This window comes from Heterodontus francisci, chromosome 23 (genome assembly GCF_036365525.1).
Source record: "Heterodontus francisci isolate sHetFra1 chromosome 23, sHetFra1.hap1, whole genome shotgun sequence".
Taxonomy (NCBI): Eukaryota; Metazoa; Chordata; class Chondrichthyes; order Heterodontiformes; family Heterodontidae; genus Heterodontus; species Heterodontus francisci.
Window position 1 is genome coordinate 2,299,940 of NC_090393.1, and position 27,231 is coordinate 2,327,170.

A 27,231-nucleotide genomic window follows, 5' to 3' on the forward strand; every position below is an offset into this window, starting at 1 on the left:
TGGCCAGGTTGGATCTGTCCTGCTTTTTGTGTACAGGATATACCTGGGCAATTTTCCACATTGCTGGGTAGATGCCAGTGTTGCAGCTGCACTGGAACAGCTTCGCTAGGGGCGCGGCAGGTTCTGGAGCACAGGTCTTCAGTACAATTGCCGGAATGTTGTCAGGGCCCATAGCCCTTGCAGTATCAAGTGCCTTCAGACCTTTCTTGATATCACGCGGAGTGAAACGAATTGGCTGAAGTCTGGCATCTGTGATGCTGGGGACTTCAGGAGGAGGCCGAGATGGATCATCAACTAGGCACTTCTGGCTGAAGATTGTTGCAAATGCTTCAGCCTTATCTTTTGCACTGATGTACTGGGCTCCCCCATCATTGAGGATGGGGATATTTGTGGAGCCACCTCCTCCAGTTAGTTGTTTAATTGTCCACCACCATTCACGGCTGGATGTGGCAGAACTGCAGAGCTTAGATCTGATCTGTTGGTTGTGGGATTGCTTAGCTCTGTCTATTGCATGCTGCTTCTGCTGTTTGGCACGCAGATAGTCCTGGGTTGTAGTTTTACCAGGTTGTTAGTTCATTTGTGGGTTCACCTGGTGCTGCTCCTACCATGCTCTTCTACACTCCTCATTGAACCAGAGTTAGTCCGCTGACTTGATAGTCATGGTAGAGTGAGGGATATGCCAGGCTATGAGGTTACAGATTGTGGTGGAATGCAATTCTGCTGCTGCTGATGGCCCATGAATGCCCAGTTTTGAGCTGTTAAATCTGTTCTGAATCTAATGGAAAGGCCCAGGAGGAAATCCAGCCAGGGGAATTGCACATTGATGCCAATGATCTGAGTGCTTGCAGGTTAGTGTACCTTTAAACGCCCTCAGACAGTTGCCAGGCAGAGGGATGAAGTCGCTGGTTAGCAAACAGAGTTTGTAGCGGGGATCGAAAACAATGGCTTCGGTCTTCCAAATATTTTATTGAGAGAAATTTCTGCTCATCCAGTACTGAATGTTGGATAACCAGTCTGGTAATTTAGAGACAGCGGAGAGCTCAGGAGAGTTGCTGTTGAGGTAGAGCTGGGGGCCATCAGTGTACATGTGGAAACTGGCACTGTGCTTTTGGATGATATCGCCAAGGCGCAGCATGTAGATGAGATATACGAGAGCCCCAAGGATCGATTCTTGGGAGACACAAGAGGTAACCATACAGCACTGTGAACAGAAACTATTGCAGGTGATTTTCTGGCTATGATTAAATAGAAAAGAATACAACCTGACAAGAGCAGTCCCACACAGCTGGACAATAATGGAGAGGTGTTGGAGGAGGATGGTATGGTTAACTGTGTCAATGGCTGCAGACAGGTTAAGAAAGACGAGAAGTGGAAGTTTACCTTTGTCATAATCACACAGAATGTTATTCATCGCTTTGAGAAGAGATTTTTCAGTACTAGGGGAGGAGTCGGAAACCTGATTAGAGGGATTCAAACATGAGGTTCTGGGAAAGGTGGGCATGGATTTGGGAAGTGACAACATCCTCAGAATGTCCCAAAAGGTCTTCTGACCTAGCAATTATTTTTGAAGTTTGGCTGACAAGTTTAGGGAACCTTGGTTGACGAGGGATATTGAGGGTCTGGTCAGGACAAAGGAGGAGGCATATGTCAGGTACAGGCAGCTGGAATCAAGCGAGTCCCTCGAGGAGTATAGGGGATGTCGGACTACACTTAAGAAGGAAATCAGGAGGGCGAAAAGGGGCCATGAGATTTCCCTGGCAGATAAGATAAAGGAGAATCCTAAAAGATTCTATAAGTATATTAAGAGTAAAAGGGTAGCTTGGGAGAGAGTAGGTTCCCTTAAGGATCGGTGTGGCAATCTATGTGTGGAGCCACGGGAAATGGGCGAAGTCTTAAATGAATATTTCTCATCTGTATTTACCATAGAGAAGGTCATGGAAGCTAGTGAGTTCAAGGGAGGGAACAGCGATATCCTGGAGCATATCAACATTACAAAGGAGAAGGTGTTGGAAGTTTTGAAGCGCAGTAAGGTGGATAAACCCCCAGGGCCTGACCAGGTGTATCCTAGGATGCTATGGGAAGCAAGGCAGGAGATTGCTGGGGCCCTGGCAGAGATTTTTGTATCATCGTTAGCCATGAGTGAGGTACCGGAAGACTGGAGGATAGCTAATGTTGTGCCTTTATTTAAGAAGGGCAGCAAGGATAAGCCAGGGAACTACAGGCTGTTGAGCCTGACATCAGTGGTGGGAAAGTTCTTGGAAGGGATTCGGAGAGACAGGATTTATATGCATTTGGAAAGGCAAGGTCTGATTAGGGATAGTCAGCATGGCTTTGTGCATGGGAAATCATGTCTCACGAATTTGATTGAGTTTTTTGAGGAGGTGACCAAGAGGATTGACGAAGGCAGGGCGATGGACGTTGTCTACATGGACTTTAGCAAGGCCTTTGACAAGGTCCCGCATGGTAGGCTGGTCCAGAAGGTTCGAACACATGGGATCCAGGGTGAACTAGCAAATTGGATACAAAATTGGCTTGGTGATAGGAGGCAGAGGGTGGTAGTGGAGTGTTGTTTTTCAGATTGGAGGCCGGTGACCAGTGGTGTGCCACAGGGATTGGTGCTGGGCCCTCTGTTGTTTGTCATATATATTAATGACTTGGATGTGAATGTACGGGGCATGATTAGTAAGTTTGCAGATGACACCAAAATTGGTGGTATAGTGGACAGTGAAGAAGGTCGTCTCAGGTTACAACAGGATATAGATAAACTGGGAAAGTGGGCAAGGGATTGGCGAATGGAATTTAACGCAGACAAGTGCGAAGTGATGCATTTTGGGAAGTTATACCAGGGCAGGACATTTACAGTGAATGGCAGGGTCCTGGGGAGTGCTGTTGAGCAGAGAGACCTTGAGGTGCAAGTACAAAGTTCCCTGAAAGTAGCAACACAGGTAGACAGGGTGCTGAAGAAGGCATATGGCATGCTTGCCTTCATCGGCCGAGGCATTGAGTACAAGAGTTGGGACGTCATGTTACAGTTGTACATAACGTTGGTTAGGCCGCATTTGGAGTACTGTGTGTAGTTCTGGTCGCCGCACTACAGGAAAGATGTGATTAAGCTAGAGACGGTGCAGAAAAGATTCACAAGGATGTTGCCTGGTTTGGAGGGCTTGAGTTATAAAGAGAGATTGGATAGGCTGGGTCTGTTTTCCCTGGAGTGAAGGAGGCTGAGAGTAGACATGATAGAGGTATATAAAATTATGAGAGGCATAGATAGGGTAGATAGCCAGAGTCTGTTTCCCATGGTCGGGGTGACTAAAACTAGAGGGCATAGATTTAAGGTGAGAGAGAGGTGGTGGAGGCAGGAACAATAGCAACATTTAAGAGATATCTAGACAGTTACTTGAATGAGCAAGGAATAGAGGGATATGGAATTAATGCAGGCTGGTGAGATTAGTATAGATAGGCATTATGGTCAGCATAGACGCGGTGGGCCGAAGGGCCTGTTTCTATGCTGTACGACTCTATGACATGCAATCCCCATTGTTACATAGGCAAACATGATAGCCAATTTGCACATCAAGATCCCAGGAACAAGGTTGAGATAAATGACCTGATAATCTATTTTTGTGTCATTGGTTGAAAGAGATATGTTATCCAGGACACCGGGAGAATTCCCTTTTCTTCTTTGAATAGTGTCATGGAATCATTTACCTCCATTTGAGCAGGCAGACAGGGCCTTGGTTTAATGTCTCAACTAAAATATTTCACCTCCGATAGTGGAGCACTCCTTCAGTATTGCATTGATCTCTCAACTAAACATCAGAGCTGCATGGGCAGCAAATTCTACTCAGGACAATCACCTATCCTGCTGGACAAGAGTGCAGAATGTGATAATTAAAACCCGCATTTGTACTTTAGCTGATTTATGGAAAATGAAGGCTCAAGGGGCGGCACAGTGGTTAGCACCGCAGCCTCACCGCTCCAACAACCTGGGTTCAGTTCTGGGTACTGCCTGTGTGGAGTTTGCAAGTTCTCCCTGTGACCGAGTGGGTTTCCGCCGGGTGCTCCGGTTTCCTCCCATAGCCAAAGACTGGTTGACAGGTAAATTGGCCATTATAAATTGCCCCTAGTGTCGGTAGGTAGTAGGAGAATGGTGGGTATGTGGTAGGGAATTTGGGATTAATGTAGGATTAGTATAAATGCTAATTTATACTAGCATTTAGTATAAATGTTATAGATTGTTGTTGGTCGACACAGACTTGGTGGGCCGAAGGGCCTGTTTCAGTGCTGTATCTCTCTCTCTCTCTCAACTCCCACAAATGCTCTTCTAGATAATCAAGAATGCAAGCAATGGAAATAAGTCGAATGATCAAAATTCCAACATATATTATTTCAAAACTACTGAGTTCTGGAAGTATGATGCCCTGAGATACTTAATGGCTATTACAACATATAGTGTCCCACCAGAAATCATTTAGAAAGAGATGACTTGCTGATTGCAGCTGTTAGCAGATTATCCCAACACTGATAAGAAGCCTATAAAATTAGTGATGGTTACCTAATGAGTTCCAGTTTAGTCTTTTATAACCTGATCGAATAACTCGTTGAAGCTCTTGAATATGTTCTGCCACGAGTTTAGTCTCTGCTGTGCTTAGGGAATCCATCAGTTTTCCGTAGCGATTTAGCATGTTCTTTAGTCCAGTGGTGTACCTAAAGACCCAAGTAATAAAATGAACATTACATCATTGTAGCACCACAGAAAAGTGAATGGCATGCTGTACTCAAGACTGCCTGGCATCACCTACTCTAAACTCGGAACAGTTAGGCTCAGTTCGTAGCATTGTTGCTACTGAGTCAGAAGTTGTGGGTTCAAGCCCCAGTGCAGAGACCTGAGCACAAAATCTAGACAGACACTCCCGTGCAGTGTTACCAATTGCTGCACAGTCATTAAACTGTGGCCCCATCTGCTCTCTCAAGGCAGAAGTGCCCTGGGGGATATTTACCCCTCAATGATCACTACTAAAAAAATCATTTTGGGTTCCTGTGACTTCACGTCCAAAAGTAGTTAATTGGCTGCAAAGCATTTCAGAATGTCCTGAGGCTGTGAAAAACGCTACATATATGCACTTTCTTACATGCATAAAGCAAAACTGTTTCATACTGAAGTCTAAATGCACCTCACTGTGTGTGGGAAAGTGTTCATTTCCCATTATATTCAGGAATGCCTCATAATCAGACAATGAACAAGTGACACTGAGACCATCCAGAGATTTATGTGGGCCAAACAGTCCTGATGATCAAGGCTATTTGGAGGGGGAGGGATTATGAAGTTATTTATTTTCATTATCCACCTGTAATATCAAGTTTTCATAGACTACAGCATACCGGAGGAACTTTTGTTCTTGTAGAGCCACATTCCTGGCCAGCTGTGGTATTTGAAATCCTAATTGCTCCATATACTTGGATTCCATTATAATTTCCTGCAGTTCTGGAGCAAAGTTCACTTCATATTTGCAATTCATCTCATACCAGTCATCTTGAACAACCATATTCTGTATCAGAAAACAAAAATAATCACTGAGAAACAGGAGACTTAAAGATTGAGAACAGCAATGGTTATACTTTATAATGTTATTTTAAGTACGAGAATAATTAATTATGTAAATTATATGACAGCTATAGCATGACTTTCCTGAAATGATTTTGTTCAGCAAACTTTTGTGTCAGCCATAGCTCAGTTGGTAGCACTCTTAAACTGACAACCTTCTAGCCCAGAGCTAAGTCCCACTCCAGGACTTCAGCACAAAAATCAAGGCCGACACTCCAGTGCAGTATTGAAGGAGTGCTGCATTGTCAGAAGTGCCATTTTTCAGATGAGACGTTAAACCAAGGCCCCATCTGTCCTCTTAAGCAGACATAAAAGATCCAATGGCACTATTTTGAAGAAAAGCAGAAGAGTTATCCCCAAAGTCCTGGCCAATAATTAACCCTCAGTCAACAACACACAAAAAAAAATTATCTGGTCATTATCACATTGCTGTTTGTGGGAGCTTGCTGTATGCAAATTGGCTGCTACGCTTCGTACATTACAACAGCGACTACACCTCAAAATTGGCTCTAAAGCACTTTGGGATGTCCAGTGGTCATGAAAGGAATTATATAAATGCAAGTCTTACTTTTTTATCATGCTTTTCAAAGATATCATTCTTGAAAGTGGAGCTTTAGTGACATCACAGGCTGAATTTCACACAAGCTTCAAGATGTGCGTGGTGCACACGCGAGACATGCGCTGCGGAGTCGACGAGTCCCGACCTTATTTATTTAGAGATACAGCACTGAAACAGGGCCTTTGGCCCACCAAGTCTGTGCTGACCAACAACCACTCATTTATACTAACCCTACGGTAATCCCAAATTCCCTACCACCTACCTACGCTAGGGGCAATTTACAATGGCCAATTTACCTATCAACCTGCAAGTTTTTGGCTGTGGGAGCACCCGGTGAAAACCCACGCGGTCACAGGGAGAACTTGCTAACTCCGCACAGGCAGTACCCAGAATCGAACCTAGGTCCCTGGAGCTGTGAGGTTGCGGTGCTAAACACTGCGCCACTGTGACCTTTCACCCCCAGACTTTATTATCTTTGCCCTTCAACCTCTTCGCACCATCCCCTCAGCCAATCGTAACAGGTTTCCCTGCTCCCACCCACTGCTGCCCTGAAAACTTCACTCCACTCTCATCCCCAACAGTGTTCCGCTTCAGATCCGAAGGCACGGGACTTCTGGAAACCAGCCGAAATATCGGTGTTGGACAGCCGCCATTTCAAGGGAAGTCATTATTCATTCATTTTAATTAACATATTTAAATAAAGTCTCCGCCGCCGTGCAGCGGGGAGGCCGCAATACGGCCTCGCCGCCACCAGTAAAATGGGACGGGGGCCTTCCCAGCGCATGGGGGCCTCTGTCAGAAGCATATTCCGGCCCCCCCCCCCCACCCCGCCATGACCCCCAACGTCAGGTGGCTTATAAAATTCAGCCCCACATCTCAGGGTGTCAAGCATCTAAAGTGTCACAAGTACATAGGATAAAATAACGTAACTGAATCGAACAATCATTGCGTTACATTGAGCCTACAGCACAGAAACAGGCCAGCATGTAAGAAGCCCAACAAGAAAGGGAGCGTGCTGGATCTAGTAATGGAAAATGAACTAGAGCAGATAGTAGAAGTCGGAATAAAAGAATTTTGTGTCAATATCGATTGTAACATAATAAGGTTTAATGATTGTGATAAGTAAGACCAAGACCAAAGTAACAAATTGGGAAAAAAAGCTATTTTTAAGAGGAAGGGAATGGAACTCAGGAAAGTAAACTGGATGTTTTTTTGACAGAGATAGAACAGCATTGGGTCACATTTAAAATGGTGATTAATAGAGTTCAGGGGAAATATATTCCTCTTAAAAAAAAACTAGCCAATAATGACACATTAATGAAGTCCTGCTAGGATCTGTGTTGGGACCTCAACTACTCACCGTAGTCATAAACCGGACATTCACATCATCACTGTTTGTGAAATCGTACTATGTGAAAACTAGCTGCATAAAAAAAGTCACTGTATTCATTGTGTGTGAAATTCTATAATGTGTTATGATGTTGTATAAATGCCAACCTTTCTCGCAGACCTGTACAGATCCTGCTGGGTAAGAAGTGGCACAATGAATATCTTGGAGATGGTTTTTTCTCCAATGTTCCTACTTCTTTGCAGGAGGCGTCTGGCCTTTGTTCAGTTCCTTGCTCACAGCAGTATGAATCTGGATCGGTATGTTTGCGGTGCAGTGGACAAATACATTTCTGGTTCCCCTTTGTTGCGGTCTCAGTGTGCCACCCAAAAAGATACAATTTTCATGATCCAAATTGGTTGATAAAGCTTGTTAATAATTTGGAAACCTGGAGGGTCCACATTCCGGCTTACAATACACAAAGTAGAAGATCATACGCCAGTAGAGTTTGAGGCATTTGCATATGACTATATAATTATGGAACGGAATCAATTTCACATTTATGACAATGCAAGACAACTACCTGTGGTCAAGTTTCTCTATTTGATGTTAAATGAAACTGCATATGGAAAGATCTGCAGGAAATAAATCACTCATGAATTGTATAAGTCGGTGAAATTTCCTCTGAATCATCAATTCCCAATATGTATCGTCTTTTTCTCTGTCTTAATATCTTAACTATAACCTCAGGACAGCAACCCATAATGTGGCATTCTCATTTCCCACAAGGCATGGATCTATTGAGTGCAAAGCTGTCAGTTCAGTGCTCGGCTTTACACTGAGAAAGTTGCATCCTATAGGAACTTAGAACTGCTGCAACTCATTTCTAAAGAATAGGGAAGACTGATGGGTATCGATTCACTTGAACCCCAGGAATAGTGGTGAAAGAATATTGTGCTAACCCATGGCAACACTCAGTTTCCACAATCAATTGTTAATATGTGAACGGCATATTTCTTATATTTACTTGTTTCAAGTATTAATTTTCATAAAAACAAGGCGAACAAAATTCCATCCTTACTGGATCAACAATAATAACACTTCCCAAACTGGTGGAAGATACATTAATCTTTGTAAGCAAGCTTTGCTTTAACAGAAGGTGCAGTTTCATATTAGTCTCGCTTTGCCAGTGGTCATACAACCTGTCTTCATATGCTTTCATCCGCTTTGCCACTTCAAGATATTTTGCTTTGGTCTGTAGAGCAACAGAAGACATTGTTAGATTTCCCCTTTTGCTTTTCATAAAACAAAGGCTCGATAGAATGCATAACTGTAACAAATGTACAAACCTACAGTCATACCAAATACATAAATGTTAGATAGAAATGCTAAACAAAGACAAGGTCAGACTTGACTGAAGTAATCCCCCTTTCTGAGGTCAAGTTTCACGCAGGGAGAGCGGCCATTGGCCAAGGTACCAAACAGCACCAGTGCCCATGGAACTGTACCCCCAGCAAGCAACCAATACATTCAGATAGACAGGAACTGAAAATAGATTGGTCACTATTTCCCTTCATGGGTAATAAACTGGGCTAGAGTCATAAAGTCATTTACGGCACAGAAGGAGGCCATTCAGTCAATCAAGTCCATGCTGGCTCTCCACTGAGCTATTCTGTCAGTCCCCACACCTCGTTCGATCTCCATAGCTCTACAAGTCTATTTCCTTCAAGTGTCTGTTAATCTGTTAACTGTGTATCAATGGTTTGATTACATGCAGATGAAGGGTGTTAATTGGGGTCGTAGTTAAGCACTTATAAGCAGACACTCACTAAGACTAGGGTTGGGTTTGAGTGAGGAGTTACATGTCTGTAATACTTTTTACTCTGCACAATAAACGTGAAACTGAGTAAATATAGGCTCCAGCATTATCCTTCCATAACAGCTTTGTGGAATTAACATGATAGCAGAGAATGGTTGCCTAAAGCTGAAGGTTGGAAACTAGGAAATTTGTTTTGGATAGAAAACTAAAATCTCAAGGGCTACTGTGGAAAGTATGGCAGAAAGCAAGTGTAAATTATCAGGGTATGATTACCCTCTGATGTTTTTGGAGTCTGAACCATATGACCAGTGGAAGAATGAAGTGGATATGTGGAAACAGGTTACATCTCTACCAAAGGGGAAACAAGGTATGGCCTTAGTGTTGTCACTTCCCACCAAAAGAAAAATCAGAAGTAAAGTGTTTTGTGAACTGGATGTTGGCCAGCTGCATACTGATGAAGGGTTGGATCCTCTGTTGGAATTCTTGGATGAAATTTACAAGAAAGATGACCTATTGAATGTGTATGAGATTTGGTCAGACTTTGATAGATTTTGGATAACAGATGGTTATTCAACAGAGGAATATATCATGGACTTTAACAAACTGTATAGAAGACTGAGGAAATTCAATTTGGAAATCCCTGGTTCTGTGCTAGCTTTTAAATTGATAGATTTTGCCAGGGTGTTGCATATGGACAGGCTCCTGGTTCTAACTGGGGATCAGTTCTTGGACAAAGACTCCTCGGATCAAATGTCAGTCACATTAAAAAAAAATTCCTCGGCAAACAGTCATTTCCTGCAGTCCTCTTAGTACAAATGGGGCATTCTGTGGTGACACAAAGAATGGAGGACTCCATGTTTACTAGATTTAGAAATAATCCAGATACTGGAAGCAGGCATCGGTACAATGGAAGAGTTGAAGACTGGAGAAATGAGGATGAAAGCACATTTAGCAGGTCAGACTTTTTTTTATTCATTCATGGGATGTGGATGTCGCTAGCTAGGCCAGCATTTATTGCCCATCTCTAATTCACCTTGAGAAGGTAGTGGTGAACTGCCTTCTTGAACTGCTGCAGTCCATGTGAGGAAGACCGAATTGGAACAGCAATCATAGGCAAATGAATCCCAGGAATGCCCAAGGAACAGTTAATAGGTGCTTCAGATGTGACTCAAAGTATCATTATGCAATGAACTGCAATAAGTGGAGGGGTCAAGTCCTTGAAATAACACACAATGCAGAGAATTCTGGGACAGAAGAGGAAGATACTGATGAATTGTAGTAGTCACCAGGTGTTTTAGTCCTCTGATGAATGTGTTTGTTGCGGATTCTTTCAACCGTGCAGTACTGTACAGTGCTTATACATCGACAGTACATGGAACTGATTGAATCCAGATAACACTGTAACCACTCAGTAGTGAGGAGCGACGCAAAGTTAAGGAGTATAGAAGTACTAACAGCTTTAGGTTTGTTGATGACAACACATTGAAATCACTGAAGAGAGTAGTAATTCCATGTAAAATAGCTGGGGTAAGCCAATTTATCAGTACTGATGTAGTCTCCAGTGAGATACCTTTACTGTTGAGTAAGCCTTTAATGAAAAAGGCACAAATGAAACTGGATATGGAGCATGATAAAGCAATTGTTTTTGGGAAGTCAGTGAATTTGCAATTTACCCAGTCAGGGCATTATTTTATCCCTTTAACAAAAGCTGATGTTTTGAATCAGTGTTGGAGAAGTATTGATGGCACCAAGTGTTAAGAATCAGAGTTAAAAGGCAAATTGTCTTAAAGTTACAGACAATTTGATCACCCTTGTCAAATTAAAAACCCTGCTAAAAGGATGCAAATGTGATTGATAAAGAGTATGAGGATAAGCGAAGAGATTCGTGAAAAGTGTGAAATTTGTAAAAAGTATCGGAGGACACCATTACGTCCTACTGGCATGTGACTTTAACAAGGTAGTTGCCATGGGTTTAAAGGTATGGGACAAAGACAAGAATATTTTCATTCTACATTTTGTAGACCTAGCAATTCGATTTAGTCTTTCTACAATAATAAATAGCAAGGACAAAAGGGTGATTACAGAAAGTTATGAAGAAATGGATAGGGACTGGACTTTGGGCACCAGCTAAGTTTCTGACTGACAAAAGCCTTTCCATTATCAATGAGTTCAAGAGACATGTGAAAATATGAACATTATGGTAATGAATACTGCAGCTGAAAGTCCTTTCTTTGTGAAAGGAATCAGACAGTGGTTGATGAAATGTTACATAAAATCTTAGCTGACCAGCCAAACTGCAAGTTGAAACTGCACTGCAGTTCATGCGAAGAAGTTGCTTCAGATGGTTGGAGGATATAGTCCCTATCAATTGGTCTACGGGCGGAATCACAAATCGCCTTCTGTACTGTGCGACAGTCCTCCTGCTCTAGAAGGTATTACAATTAGTTCCATTTTTCTCTAAACATTTGCGTTGCATGCAGGGAGATGGGCTGTCATCAAGGCTGAGGTTTCTGAGAAAATTCATAGAGCTCTGAGGCAGAATCTAATTCAGGAGATTTTGGTGTATTTGAGGTCTATAGGGAATGGAAGGGCCGTGGTAATCAGTTGTGATATAACAGTAGTTATCAAGCATAGAAATCAAACGGTTAAGGTTTATTCCTCACGATTAATCGGGGTTGATTACAAAATTTCAGACTGAGCAGCTGATAGAGGGAGAAGAGGCACCTTGTACCTTGATTACTCATGTGCTTTGTGATGAAGGTCCTGAGGCACAGAATATGGTAGATTAAGAGTTAACAGATTATGATGTCCAGGAAAGAGCTACTTCATCCAAAGGCCAATTGCCCCAAGTAGGTACTTGGGTGACATCTATTTCAGAGGGGCCTCATAAATGGAGGGATGCGACAATTGTGGGACGTGCAGGAAAATCTACAGGCAAATTTAAATATTGGTTAAATGTTCAAGATGATGGCCAAGAAGCAAGGTCCATGGAATGGAAGAATGGGGTGAAAGAGTGGAGGGTAAGAAAGTGCAGTGCAAGTTCTAACAGTGGGTCAGGAAGTGATTCTTGTGTAAGGAAGCGATCATGTACAGGAGAAAGAGCCTCAGATAAAGTGCGAGGGAGATCTTCTAGCAGTAGTTCCACAAGACATCAAAGTGCTAATAGAGGCCATAGCATGAAGAGATTCCACAATGAAACTAAGGCTAGAGAGCAGTCTTGGAATAGAACTAGAAACAGAAGTCCTCATGGTAGTGACGTTTTAGTGGCTGCCAATAAACTTGAGGATAAACTCATCAGAGAAAAAAAATAGAAGTAATTAGAGTTGGAGAGAGTTCAGAGTTTATTGAGGTACCAGATAGGAGACAGCCAGCCTTGCCACATAGATGGATTTGTACTGAAAGTCCTTCTTCATGGAACTTAAGGCTAAAGCAAGGCTAGTTGTGAGGGGTTTTGAAGAGTGACTGGGTGATACCAATGTTAGAGTGGACTCTCCCACAGCTGGAAAAGTAATCTTGAAAATCTTTATGGCTCTTTTGGCCACATTTGTGGGTATAGATCAATTGACATAAAAGCCACATTTCTGCAAGTTGATACAGTTCAGAGAAGTGTATTTGAAACCACCTAAGAAGGCAGCAGATGCAGAAGGAAAATTATGGAAACTGAACAAATGCGTCTATAGCCTTAATGATGCTTCCAGGATGTGGTATTTCTGAGATCTGTTTTGTTGAAAATTGGTTGTTAACTAAAAGCAAATCCCGCAATGTTTTATTGGTATCATGAAGGGAAACTTTCAGGCATCGTCATTGAGGCACAATGATTTGTGGGGCGGTACTGTGGATTTTGAGAAATACGTTAAGGTTGGCAGCCAGGCTTGTGGGGCCTTTAAATATATTGGTTTAGATATTAAGCAGACTAAGTCGGGAATAAGTTTGAATCAACAATTCTATTTTAGAGAGTGTTACTCCCTTCCCAGTTAATAATGTTAAACCATCAGCTTTCTGTGATATATCTAAAGCAGAGACTGAGCAATTGTGAAGCTTGCTTGGTCTATTAAACTGGTTGTGCTCTCAGACAAGGCCTGCTATTTTGATGTGTTGGAATTAAGCATGATAAAACATCCGAAAGTTGAGAATCTTTTAAGGGCAAAAAAAAATTTGAAAAAACTAAATCTGGAGAAATGTGTATTCAAGTTTCCATCCTCAGGTGACACAAAGAACATAAAACTAATTTTTAGTAATTCTTCACATGCTAATCTAGCTGATGGGTATTTGAGTGCAGCTGGCTTCATAATATTTCTTAGCTTGGGAGGCTAAGAAAATAAAATGGGCTGTTAAAAGCATGTTAGCTGTGGAAACACTGGGTCTTGTGGAGGCAGCAGATATGGGGTTCTATTTGTCAAATATTTTGGGTGAAATTCTGAACAAGGGACATAATGAACATAGGATACCCATCGACTGTTATGTGGATGATCGTTCTTGATGGAACAATGTATACTCCACAAAAGGTGACTGAGAAAAGACTACGTATTGACTTTGCTGGGTTGAAAAAAATTAAATGGGTAGATGCAAGTCATCAGCTATCCGATTGTACTTACATTTCTTCGTGAAACAAAGAAATTGTTAGGGGTGCTAGAGAAGGGGCGTCTCCAAGTAATACTTGGTACACAATATGGAATTTATTTTAATTTGAAATGTTTGAACATATTAATCCAAGTTGTATTGTAAAAGAAGGGAATCTGTTAAACTATCAGTAGTTTAATTATATAGGAACATAGGAAGATAGGAACAGGAGTAGGCCATTCAGCCCCTTAATGTCCCTTAATATCTTAGATTTTTGTTAAGCAATCTCAGATTTTAAATCTAACAACTGCAGGTGAAGGGTGTAATTGGGGTCTTGGTTGACTACTTATAAGCATACACTCACTGAGACTGGTAGAGGGTTTTGAGTGAGGAGCTACATGTTTGTAATCCTTTTACTCTGCACAATAAATGTGAAACTGAGTAAGTATAGGCTCCAGCATTATCCTTCCATATCAAGCTTTCTCGAGTTTAACAGTGTCCATCCAATTTCCATTTGAAGCCATTGATTGTCTTCGCTTCCACCATCCTCATGGGCAGCGAGTTCCAGGTCACTACCACCTTGCTGCGTTTAAATAAAAAAAGATCCTCCTGCATCTCTTAGCTAAAATCTTCAATCTGCATCCTAGACCTTGTACTATTTGTTAATAGGAACAGTTTTTTCTTGTCTAACTTATCTAAGACAGTCATAATCTTGTACACTGCTATGATGTACACTTCTATTAAATCTCCCCTCAATCTCCTTTTTTGTTCTAAGGAGAACAACCTTAGTTTTTCTAACCCAACTTTGTAACTTAAAATCTCCCATCCCTGGATTCATCCTGGTAAATCTCCTCTGCACCCTCTCAAAGACCCTCACATTCATCCCAAAGTGTGTCCAGAACTGGACACAACACTCCAATTGGGGCCTAACCAGAGCTTTATAAAGGTTCAGCATAACTTCCTTGCTTCTGTACTCAATGACTCTGTTTATGAAGCCCAAGATCCCATATGCTTCACTGACCACTCTCAACATATCCTGTCACCTTCAAAGATGGAGGCACATGCATGCCCAGGTCCCTCTGTTCCAACACACTCTCTGTAAAACTGCCATTAAGTATGTCGTGCATCTCCCTATTCCTTCTGCCAAAATAAATCACCTCACACTTGTCAGTATAAAATTCTATCTGCCACCTCTCTGCCCATTCTGCTAGCCTATGTCCTGTTGCAGGCGGTTCATATCATCTTCACTGCGTGCCACACCTCCAAGTTTGTCATCGGCAAATTTTGAGATTCTACTCTGTATTCCAAGATCCACATCATTTATATATAGCAAAAAAAGCAGTGGCCCCAGCACTGACTCTTGGGGAACACCACTGTCTACCATCCTCCAGTCTGAAAAGCAACCATTTATTGCAACTCAATGTTTTCTGGCCTTAAGTCAATTTTTTATCCAGTTGGACACTGACCTTCCTGCTGCCTACACCTGAATTTTGTTATTTTATGTGGTACCTTATCAAACACTTTTTTAAAAATCCATATAAACAACATCCACCACATTCCCTTCATCAACCTTCTCTGTTAATTCATCAAAAAAATTCAATTACTCAATGATCTATCTTTTACAAATGCATCATACATGCTCTTTTTTTTTCATCATAATCTTTATCTCCCTCGTCATCCAAAGAACCCTGTTCTTGGTTCCCTTACCTTTTGCCCTTGTTGGAATGTACCTAGCCTGCAACGGAAACATCTCTGTTTTATGTCTGTTAACTAATTCTCAATCCATATCCGTATATTACTCCCAATCTCATGTGTTTTAATTTTTTTTAATAACCTCCTGTATGGAACCTTATCAAAAGCTTTCTAAAAATCGAAATCCACTGGTTCTCTATGTACATTAATGATTTGGACGTGAATATAGGAGGTACGATAAGTAAGTTTACAGATGACATGAAAATTGGTGGTATTGTAAATAGTGAGCAGGAAAGCCTTAGATTACAGGACGATATAGATGGGCTGGTAAGATGGGCGGAGCAGTGGCAAATTGAATCTAATCCTGAGAAGTGTGAGATGATGCATTTTGGGAGGACTAACAAGGCAAGGGAATATACAATGGATGGCAGGACCCTAGGAAGTACAGAGGGTCAGAGGGATCTTGGTGTACTTGTTCATAGATCACTGAAGGCAGCAGTACAGGTAGATAAGTTGGTTAGGAAGGCATATGGGATACTTGCCTTTATTAGCCGAGGCATAGAATTTAAGAGCAGGGAGGTTATGATGAAACTGTATAAAATGCTAGTTAGGCCACAGCTGGAGTACTGTGTACAGTTCTAGGCACCACACTATAGGAAGGATGTGATTGCACTGAAGAGGGTGCGGAGGAGATTCACCAGGATGTTGCCTGGGCTGGAGCATTTCAGCTATGAAGAGAGACTGAAAAGGCTAGGGTTGCTTTCCTTAAAACAGAGAAGGCTGAGGATGGACATGATTGAGGTATACAAAATTCTGAGGGGCATTGATAGGTTAGATAGGAAGAAACTTTTTCCCTTAGCGGAGGTGTCAATAACTAGGGGGCATAGATTTAAGAAAAGGGGCGGGACGTTTAGAAGGGATTTGAGGAAACATTTTTTCACCCAGAGGGTGGTTGGAATCTGGAACGTACTGCCTGAAGGGGTGGTAGAAGCAGAAACCCTCAACATTTAAGAAGTATTTAGATGAGCACTTGAAACGCCATACAAGTCTACAGGCCAAGTCTTGGAAAATGGGATTAGGATAGATAGGTGCTTGATGGCCTGCACAGATACGATGGGGCCGAAGGGCCTGTTTCTGTGCTGTATAACTCTGACTCTCTGACTCTGTGCTACAAGTAACTTCCTCAAAACTCCAACAGGTTTATCAAACATTATTTCCCTTTAATAAATCCATATTGACTCTGCCCAATCATATTATTTTTAAGTGTCTAGTTATCACATCCTTTATAATAGATTCTAAGATTTTTCCCTACTACTGATGTCAACCTAACAAGTCTGTGGTTCTGGTTTTTTTTGTCCCCCCCCCCCACCCTTTCTTTAACTAGTGGGGTTACATTTGCCCTTGAGAAGGTACTGGTGAGCCGCCTTCTTGAACAGCTGCGGTTCACCCACAGAGCTGTTAGGAAGGCAGTTCCAGGATTTTGACCCAGCAACAGTGAAGGAACGGTGATATAGTTCCAAGTCAGGATTGTGTGTGGCTTGGAGGGGAACTTGTTGGTGGTAGCGTTCCCATGCATCTGCTGCCCTCGTCCTTCTTGGTGGTAGAGGTATAGGTTTGGAAGGTGCTATCGAAGGAGCCTTGGTGAGTTGCTGCAGTACTTCTTGTAGATGGTACACACTGCTGCCACTGTGCATCGCTGGTGGAGGGAGTGAATGTTGAAAGTGGGATGGATGGGGTGCCAAACTGGCTGCTTTGTCCTGGATGGTGTTGCGCTTCTTGTGTGTTCTTAAAGCTGCACTCATCCAAGCAAGCGGAGAGTATTCCATCAAACTCTTAACTTGTACCTTGTGGATGATGGACAGGCTTTGGGGAGTCAGGAGGTGAGTTACTCGCCGCAGGATTCCTAGCCTCTGACCTGCTCTTGTAGCCACAGCATTTATGAGGCTGATCCAGTTCAGTTTCTGGTCAATGGTAACCCCCAGGATGTTGGTGTCAACACTCTTACCTTCTTTTCTACTTCTATATGCTGGTGCCCATCTCCCTGCCAAATTAGTTTAACTCTCCCCAACCACACTAGTGAACCTCCCTGTGAGCACATTGGGAAGCGAGAGAGGAAATAGTTGGGGCCTTAACAGATATCTTTGCAACATCCTTAAACACGGGTGAGGTCCCGGAGGACTGGAGCATTGCTAATGTTGTCCCCTTGCTTAAGAAGGGTAGCAGGGAAAATCCAGGTAATTATAGACCGGTGAGCTTGACGTCAGTGGTAGGGAAGCTGCTGGAGAAGATACTGAGGGATAGGATCTATTCCCATCTGGAAGAAAATGGGCTTATCAGTGATAGGCAACATGGTTTTGTGCAGGGAAGGTCATGTCTTACCAACTTAATAGAATTCTTTGAGGAAGTGACAAAGTTGATTGATGAGGAAAGGGCTGTAGATGTCATATACATGGACTTCAGGAAGGCGTTTGATAAGGTTCCCCATGGTAGGCTGATGGAGAAAGTGAAGGCGCATGGGGTCCAAGGTGTACTAGCTAGATGGATAAAGAACTGGCTGGGCAACAGGAGACAGAGTAGCAGTGGAAGGGAGTTTCTCAAAATGGAGACGTGTGACCAGTGGTGTTCCACAGGGATCCGTGCTGGGACCACTGTTGTTTGTGATATACATAAATGATTTGGAGGAAAGTATAGGTGGTCTGATTAGCAAGTTTGCAGACGACACTAAGATTGGTGGAGTAGCAGATACTGAAGGGGACTGTCAGAGAATACAGCAGAATATAGATAGACTGGAGAGTTGGGCAGAGAAATGGCAGATGGAGTTCAATCAGGGCAAATGCGAGGTGATGCATTTTGGAAGATCCAATTCAAGAGTGAACTATACAGTAAATGGAAAAGTCCTGGGGAAAATTGATGTACAGAGAGATTTGGGTGTTCAGGTCCATTGTTCCCTGAAGGTGGCAACGCAGGTCAATAGAGTGGTCAAGAAGGCATACGGCATGCTTTCCTTCATCGGACGGGGTATTGAGTACAAGAGTTGGCAGGTCATGTTACAGTTGTATAAGACTTTGGTTCGGCCACATTTGGAATACTGCGTGCAGTTCTGGTCGCCACATTACCAAAAGGATGTGGATGCTTTGGAGAGGGTGCAGAGGAGGTTCACCAGGATGTTGCCTGGTATGGAGGGCGCTAGCTATGAAGAGAGGTTGAGTAGATTAGGATTATTTTCATTAGAAAGACGGAGATTGAGGGGGGACCTGATTGAGGTGTACAAAATCATGAGAGGTATAGACAGGGTGGATAGCAAGAGGCTTTTTCCCAGAGTGGGGGTTTCAATTACAAGGGGACACGAGTTCAAAGTGAAAGGGGAAAAGTTTAGGGGGGATATGCGTGGAAAGTTCTTTACGCAGAGGGTGGTGGGTGCATGGAACGCTTTGCCAGCGGAGGTGGTAGACGCGGGCACGATAGCGTCTTTTAAGATGTATTCTAGACAGATACATGAATGGGCAGGAAGTAAAGAGATACAGACCCTTAGAAAATAGGCGACAGGTTTAGATAGAGGATTTGGATCGGCGTAGGCTTGGAGGGCCGAAGGGCCTGTTCCTGTGCTGTAATTTTCTTTGTTCTTTGTCCCAGTCCTGTTGAGGTGCAACCCATCTCTTTTGAATCAATGCCTTCTGTCCCAGAACTGATCCCAATGCCCCAAAAATCAGAAGCCCTCCCTCCTACACCATGCTTCAACACATGCACTGACCTTCCCTATCTTTCTATTTCCACTCACTAGCACATGGCACTGGGAGTAATCCAGAGATTACTACCCTTGAGGTCCTACTCTTTAACTTCCTCCTTAGCTCCTGAAAATCTAACCATAGGACCTCAATACCTGCCCTTGCTGTCATTAGTACCAACATTTACCACAACTTCTGGCTCACCCCCTGCAGAATATCCTGCACCCTCTCCATGATGTACTTTTACCCTGGCACTAGGCGGCAACACACCATGTGGGACTCAATATGACAGTTACAGAAATGTCTATCTGTGGCCCTGACTATGGAATCACCTGTAATGACTGCATTTCTACACTTTGCCTCCTGCACAGTCCCATGCCTCTTGGTGCCATGGTCTGGGCTGCACTCCTTAGTTCTTTGTGGAGGAGGGGAAATAGATGTACCAGGTTCAGCAGATGTCACTAAGGTCCAGCACATTTAAGCTAAGAGGCAGTGACAACAGTACCCAATCATCTTTCCATTCCACTTACACAACCTATATAACAGCGTACCCAGGAAAGAAAGAATCACGGCCCCACCTCCTGAGTTTGAATAAAGAAGTGATTGCACCGCCACCGCCCCCCCCCACCCCGAGCTCAAACTATTCACAAAAAGATAGATTCATCATCAGTCAGCACAGTGACAAAACTTATGAACACTAGGCCAGCATTCACTTTACCACTGCTGCTTATACCTTCTCATTAGAGAGCTGAGTAAGTGCACCGTTGGTTCCCGCTGCACAGATCTCACAGCAGCTGGGATTAACCCCAGTATAAGGCCATCATATTTGATAGGCTGCCCATAAGGAAGACCTAGTGAATCCAGCAAATTTATACTCTGGTTGCTACTGGATGAGTAAGACCCACACATTGGGAAGAGTTAGGTTAAAACCTGAGATACATAGCAGAGTATTTCAATCTGAACTTGTCAAACATTTGTATGCTAACATTGCACAGCATAATCTCTAGATTGATATTAATGCATTGAAAGAGATTTTGGTGTCACAATTATTAGCCAATGCAGCAGATAAAGCCTTGCCATATCTGGTCATATTCCACCCAGGATAACTGAGCCAATAACATCTATTCCATGCTAATAATGCATATTTAACTGAAATAAATCTGTAGCAAAGATATCTTGAATGAAATATTGCCTCCCAGTAGACAACAATGCTTGTCATTTTTTGATCTGTGCAATGAATGTCAATCTTCAAATGTCCAAGTCTAAAGGTAGAATATGGACTTACTACTTTCCCCTGGTCACTGGCCAGCATCTCAGGCATCTCCTGAAAGTGAACGATGGGGTGCTTAATCCGGTGAAAGAGAGAACGTTCCCAGTTGATGGCCCCAGCAACAGGTGGTTGATTTTTGGTTACAGGAGGATTATTAGCATGATTAGTGAAGAGGCCATTTATAATATCAACCTGTTTTTTTTTTTAAAAAAGGCACATTAGGACAATAACTTACATTTATATAGCGCCTTTAACATAGTAAAACGTCCTAAGGCGCTTCACAGGACTGTTATCAAACAAAATATGTCACCGACCCACATAAGGCGATATTAAAGCTGGTGACAAAGCTTGATCATATGGGAATAGGTCTTAAGCAGCAGCTTAAAGGAGGGAAGAGAGGCGGAAAGATTTAGGGAGGGAATTCCAATTTAGCGCCCAGGCCTGCCTGCTCACAAGATCGCCATGGGTTGTAGGAAGTTAGAGATAGGGTACAGAATTTTACCCTTTGGGTCAGGACCCCAAACTTTGTGGTAAACAGTAACACAGCAGTGATTTTTCCCTGAAATAGCCGATTTGTGGCCAGAGGGTGGGCACGCCATCCTCTCTCCAACTTTTAAATTTAAAAATGTCTTCAGCAGCTGGGCGACCATTGTGGAAGGGGAGCCTTTCCACAGGGTGGCTATAGCCACAGCTGAGGCCAGGCAGGTGGGGAGGGCCTCAAAGCCTGCCTGGAGTGCTGGCCCCCCCTGCCGATCTACCACCAGGAGGACACCTCCAGGCAGCTGGCCTAGTTGGGCCTGAAGGCCAACTGGAAAATTCCAGTTAGCCTCTGACAATAGGCCTTTCGTTACCTAGCTACCCACCAGTTGTGGGCAGGTAGCCCTGCCGACTCTGATCTCTCCTCTGGGAAAATGGCCTGGGGGCAGGATGGAGCCAGCACGCCAGCCAATGGCGCAAATATTTGCACTAACCCACCTCCACACACTCCCCCATCAGGCCTAAAAGTCTTGCCCTGTGAGAGACAAGGCCACAGAAAAGAATGATGAGAATTTCAAAACTGAGGCATTGATGGACCAAGAGCCAATGTAGGCCAACGAGCACAGGAGTGATGGGTGAACAGAATTTAGTTCGAGTTCGAGCACCAGTAGCAGAGTTTTGGATGACCTCAAATCTGGGGAGAGTAGAAGATGGGAGGCCAGCTAGGAGAGCTTTGGAACAGTCACGCCTAGAAGTAACAAAGGCATGGATGAAGGTTTCATCAACTGATGCGCTAAGGCAGGAGCAGAGTCGGGCAATGCTACTGAGGTGAAGTAGGCGGTCAGTACCCAAAAACCGTAATGACTCCTGCGTACCTCTTTGCAATACTGCGTCAGAATATCATTGAACTTTCTCATCATTTGTTTGTTGATAGCTTCACGTGAGCGGATATGTTTAAATCTCAAAAGCATGTCGAAAGCTGCTTCTGCAGAGCGAAGACTCTTGAATGACTCATCAATAAAGTTCTTTGCTTCCCCTTCAATTAACTGCAAAAAACAATGAAGCAACTTTATGTATATTGTTAAAGTAATTATAATTAAATGAAAAGGAACTGTATTTGACAAGTCAATGGACTGGGTATGGATGTAGACTGCAACAGTGAGTCTAGGTGGTCCAGGCAGTAAATGAAGCATGCATGGGACTAAACCATATAGACCAGAAGCTCCAGGTTCAATCTCCAGTCTCTGATGGATTAGCTGCTCTCCGTTGGGGTGCAATAATTGGTTTCAGTGCCCTAGGGTTAATGGAGGGAAAAAAATCATATCAGGTTTTATATTCCTAATAACCATCCAGCAATTCTATATTGCATATCAAATTGTCATAAAATTTCCATGATGGGATTCCCTACTGGTACAGGAGACAAATGCATCATCTGAGGTCATACTGAGTTATACAGAGCAGGTTCAATCTCTGAGTTCATTAATCTGAGCTGGAGTGACAATGCCATTATAACTGGTCTTGGAGTCCCAAGGCAAAGGAGGGAAATCCATCCAGAATGCTCACTTCTCACTGCTATTCAGTGACTGTACTGAACAATCCACACACGTCAAATGAGAAACAGGACTGGACTCAGCTGTTATACCTTCCAAGGAACAACAATCTGTCAGTCCTCAGTGTTCTGGCTCACACATGAAGAATGGCAATTTGGCCAAAATACCTGAGGGCTGCCAGCACCCATGGAATCATATCTCAATAAACAGGAGTGGAGAGGAAAATAAAATGTGCATGGACTCCACCTCTGAACATGTCATCAATGCAGCTGGGAGAATAGGATCTATGACTTCTCTTTTTGACATCTGTAAAAGTTAAAGGAGTTTGGGTCACTTGAGCAAAGTTTTCAGTAGAACCCAATGAGACCCCAGCACAATGCCTGCTATTCTTTTCCAGTTCCCAGACAGGCCATGGGGATGGTTTGAACGAGAAACATTGAGCGCAGATCCTTCACCTCAGAACACAGCATCAAATGGCCTGAGAATACTCAAAAGGTATAAATACAAGAGGTGCAAAAAAGTAGTGAGGTGACCCGTTTCATGCATACTAATTTTTCTAAGAATTTTAAAATAGTGATGCTTTAATATGCAAGTTTTTATTGTAAATAAATTAAGAGATTCAATCAGTAAAGGTACTTCCAGTGCTATCATACCTGAACCTGAGTGTCGAAATCTTCCATAACAACCTTCCACATTTGGGTGTGACGAATGTTAAACAAATCAAAGGATAACTGCGTAATAGGTACAACCAGATCATTAACCCTTTTTACTACATCGTCAATCCGCTTAGGGTCTCCAGTTACAGCCTTCAGCTCTGGTCCAAAGATGTTGTAAAATTCTTCTCGAATCTGGTGATTTTACAATACCAAAAGAGTATTTTTTTGTTTAACTTGTGTTGCTCTGATGTTTACAATGATTAAATAGAAAAAGACATTTCTTCATGATGATCAATAAAAACATTTATTATTTATTCATGAGTTTCTGAATTTACACCAATGAGAGAGACCATTAAACATTCAGAATGTAAAGGGGTGAGTGAGAGGCAGCACTGGAACTTCTGGGGTGAACCCAGAACATATCACTTTGTGCCACAGCAAGTTGGAGCACTAACATATGCTGATGAGTTTAATAAATATACAAAGCTTGTGATTACATATTAAGCCTCTTTAGAGCAAATCTGTTTTTCTTCTTGTATCTTTAATATATCTGCATGCACTTTGTGTCTGTACAATCTGGCTTACATTCTTGTCATACTTTTCTGTTAACCTTCCCATTATAATTCTCAATGTAATATAGAATTTGAATTTTTGGGGGTTAAGGAAATAGTGATAGGGGGACAGGTCAGGATAGTGGGATTAAGGATCAGCCATGATTTTATTTAACGGCAGAGCAGGTTTGAGGGGCCCATATAATCTAATCTTGCACCTATTTCTAACACTGATATAAACTTTAAATTTTGTAGTTTTAATTTTTTAATATGTAAATTAAATCTCTTTTATTGTTGAATTCTAGACTTTCCTCTCCCGTTTCTTTATGGCAATACTGCAGCGATTCACTGGCCCCTCACTGGGTCTCACCCGACTGCCTAGTTGACCTATTTGACCTGAGTGTTTCTTCCCCTCCTCTGTAAAGCTGCTGGACTGTTCTAGGCTATTAACACATCTCATCCATTTCCAGCTTTTAAAGCACTAAGTCATCCTGAAAGCTCTGAAAATTTTCCAAACCAATGGTAACTGCACACTGCAGCAGATGTTTATCCACTCTTATGAATTGTTGCACAACTGTTGTTTCTAAAGAGTCAATTCAGAAAGATGAAAGGGATCTGTCAGGGTGCCAGCAGCACACCATGGATTGACTGTCCCAAATTTACAAGTGAGCAAATGATCTGCAAGAGTTTTTTTTTGTTTTTACCAGAAGACGACGTCACCAGTTAAGCACCCACTTAAAAGTAAGCCAAGGAGGTTGCCATAGAAACCTACAGCACAGAAGGAGACCATTTGGCCCATTGTGCCTGTGCTGCCTCTTTGCAAGAACAATTTGCATTGATACAACATGGTTTAATGTTGAGAAATGTCCCAAAACACATCAGAGACATAATCAAAAAATGGACACTGTCATTTCCAGTGTTGTCTCTCACTCACCCCTTTACCAAGTAAGTCGCTATTAGGCGGGCTGATAAAAAGCTTGGTCAAAAGCAGTTGATTTTAATAACAGTCTTAAAAGAGGTAGGGAGGCAGAAGTAACTTGAGGAGAATTTGAGTGTGAATTTTAGGGTTCTGAAGGCCTGGCCAACAATGTTGGACTGAAACGTGTCGGGGTGGGAAGGGTGCACAAGAAACTGGAATCAGTGGATCAGAGAGTTCAGGCGGGCATTGTAGCACTGGATGAGGTTAGAGATAAACTTAAGTGTTCTTTCCCTTATTGAGCATCAGACGACAAACACTTTTTGTTTTTTTTAATTCATTCATGGGATGTGGGCGTCACTGGCCAGGACAGCATTTATTCCCCATCCCTAATTGCCCTTGAGATGGTGGTGGTGAGCCTCCTTCTTGAACCGCTGCAGTCCATGTGGGGTAAGTATACCCACAGTGCTGTTAGGAAGGGAGTTCCAAGATTTTGACCCAACGACAGTGAAGGAACGGCGATATAGTTCCAAGTCAGGATGGTGTGTGACTTGGACGGTAACTTGCAGGTGGTGGTGTTCTCACTCATCTGCTGCCCTTGCCCTTCTAGGTGGTAGAGATCGAGGGTTTGGAAGGTGCTGCCTGAGTCGCCTGGGCGCGTTGCTGCAGTGCATCTTGTTGATGGTACACACTGCTGCCACTGTGCGTTGGTGGTGGAGGGAGTGAATGGCACCCCGTCCACAAACAATCAAGCGGGCTGCTTTGTCCTGGATGGTGTTGAGCTTTTTGAGTGTTGTTGGAGCTGTTCCCATCCAGGCAAGTGGAGAGTATTCCAACACACTCCTGACTTGTGCCTTGTAGATGGTGGATAGGCTTTGGGGTCAGGAGGAGATTTACTCACTGCAGGATTCCTAGTCTCTAACCTGCTCTTGTAGCCACAGTATTTATATGGCTAAACCAGTTCAGTTTCTGGTCAATGGTAACCCCCAGGATATTGATAGTGGGGGATTCAGCAATCGTAATGCCATTGAATGTCAAGGGGAGATGGTTAGATTCTCTCTTTTTGGAGTTGGTCATTGCCTGGCACTTGTGTGGCGTGAATTTACTTGCCACTTATCATCCCAAGCCAGGATGTTGTCCAGGTCTTGCTGCACTTCTACACGGACTGCTTCAGTATCTGAGGAGTCGCGAATGCTGCTGCTAATTGTGCAATCATCAGTGAACATCCCCACTTCTGACCTCATGATCGAAGGAAGGTCATTGATAAAGCAGCTGAAGATGGTCGTGCCTAGGACACTGCCCTGAAGAACTCTTGCAGTGATGTCCTGCAGCTGAGATGATTGATCTCCAACAACCACAACCATATTCCTTTGAGCTAGTTACAATTCCAACTAGTGGAGAGATTTCCCCCTGATTCCCATTGACTTCAGTTTTGCTAGGGCTCCTTGATGCCATCCTCAGTCAAATGCTGCCTTGATGTCAAGGGCAGTCACTGTCACCTCACCTCGAGTTCAGCTCTTTTGTCCATGTTTGAACCAAGGCTGTAGAGTCATAGAGTCGTACAGCATAGAAACAGGACCTTCGGCCCACCGCGTCCATGCCGACCATAATGCCTATCTATACTAATCCCACCTGCCTGCATTAATTCCGTATCCCTCTATGCCTTGCTCATTCAAGTACCTGTCCAGATGCCTCTAAAATGTCGCTACTGTTCCTGCCTCCACCACCTCCTCAGGCAGCCCATTCCAGATACCCACTATTCTTTGTGTGAAAAATTTACTCCTTTGATCCCCTTTAAACCTCCTCCCTCTCACCTTAAATCTATGTCCTCTAGTTTTAGTCACCCCTACCATGGGAAACAGACTCTGGCTATCTACCCTATCTATGCCTCTCATAATTTTATATACCTCTAACATGTCCCCTCTCAGCCTCCTTCATTCCAGGGAAAGCAGACCCAGCCTATCCAATTTCTCTTTATAACTCAAGCCCTCCAAACCAGGCAACATCCTTGTGAATCTTTTCTGCACCCTCTCTAGCTTAATCACATCTTTCCTGTAGTGCGGTGACCAGAAATGCACACAGTACTCCAAATACGGCCTAACCAACGTTATGTACAACTGTAACATGACTTCCCAACTCTTTAGATTAGATTAGATTAGAGATACAGCACTGAAACAGGCCCTTCAGCCCACCGAGTCTGTGCCGAACATCAAGCCCCCATTTATACTAATCCTACACTAATCCCGTATTCCCAACAAACATCCCCACCTGTCCCTATATTTCCCTACCACCTATCTACCTATACAGGTGACAATTTATAATGGCCAATTTACCTGTCAACCTGCAAGTCTTTTGGCTTGTGGGAGGAAACCGGAGCACCCGGAGAAAACCCACGCAGACACAGGGAGAACTTGCAAACTCCACACAGGCAGTACCCAGAATCGAACCCGGGTCCCCAGAGCTGTGAGGCTGCGGTGCTAACCACTGCGCCACCCTAAATGCCTTGTACTCAATGCCTTGGCCG

At 43.2% G+C, this 27,231-nt stretch overlaps 1 protein-coding gene across 11 annotated transcripts in view; it reads right to left on the minus strand.

Moving 5' to 3' along the window:
* The window catches only part of dnah10 (dynein axonemal heavy chain 10), a 323,633-nt gene that overhangs the window by 251,312 nt on the left and 45,090 nt on the right, over window positions 1–27,231 (minus strand). For 10 of the 11 annotated variants that reach the window (XR_010977212.1, XM_068054489.1, XM_068054490.1 and 7 more), the window contains 6 exons: window positions 23,238–23,432; window positions 21,910–22,080; window positions 20,573–20,749; window positions 8,573–8,746; window positions 5,383–5,549; window positions 4,556–4,707 (listed from right to left, as the gene is read on the minus strand). Coding sequence is in view for 10 of the 11 variants with exons in the window: in XM_068054489.1 (XP_067910590.1) it covers window positions 4,556–4,707; window positions 5,383–5,549; window positions 8,573–8,746; window positions 20,573–20,749; window positions 21,910–22,080; window positions 23,238–23,432 (1,036 nt within the window). In the remaining variant the exon portion in view is untranslated. The remainder of the gene's footprint in view (window positions 1–4,555; window positions 4,708–5,382; window positions 5,550–8,572; window positions 8,747–20,572; window positions 20,750–21,909; window positions 22,081–23,237; window positions 23,433–27,231) is intronic. The other variant, XM_068054492.1, reaches the window with a different exon arrangement.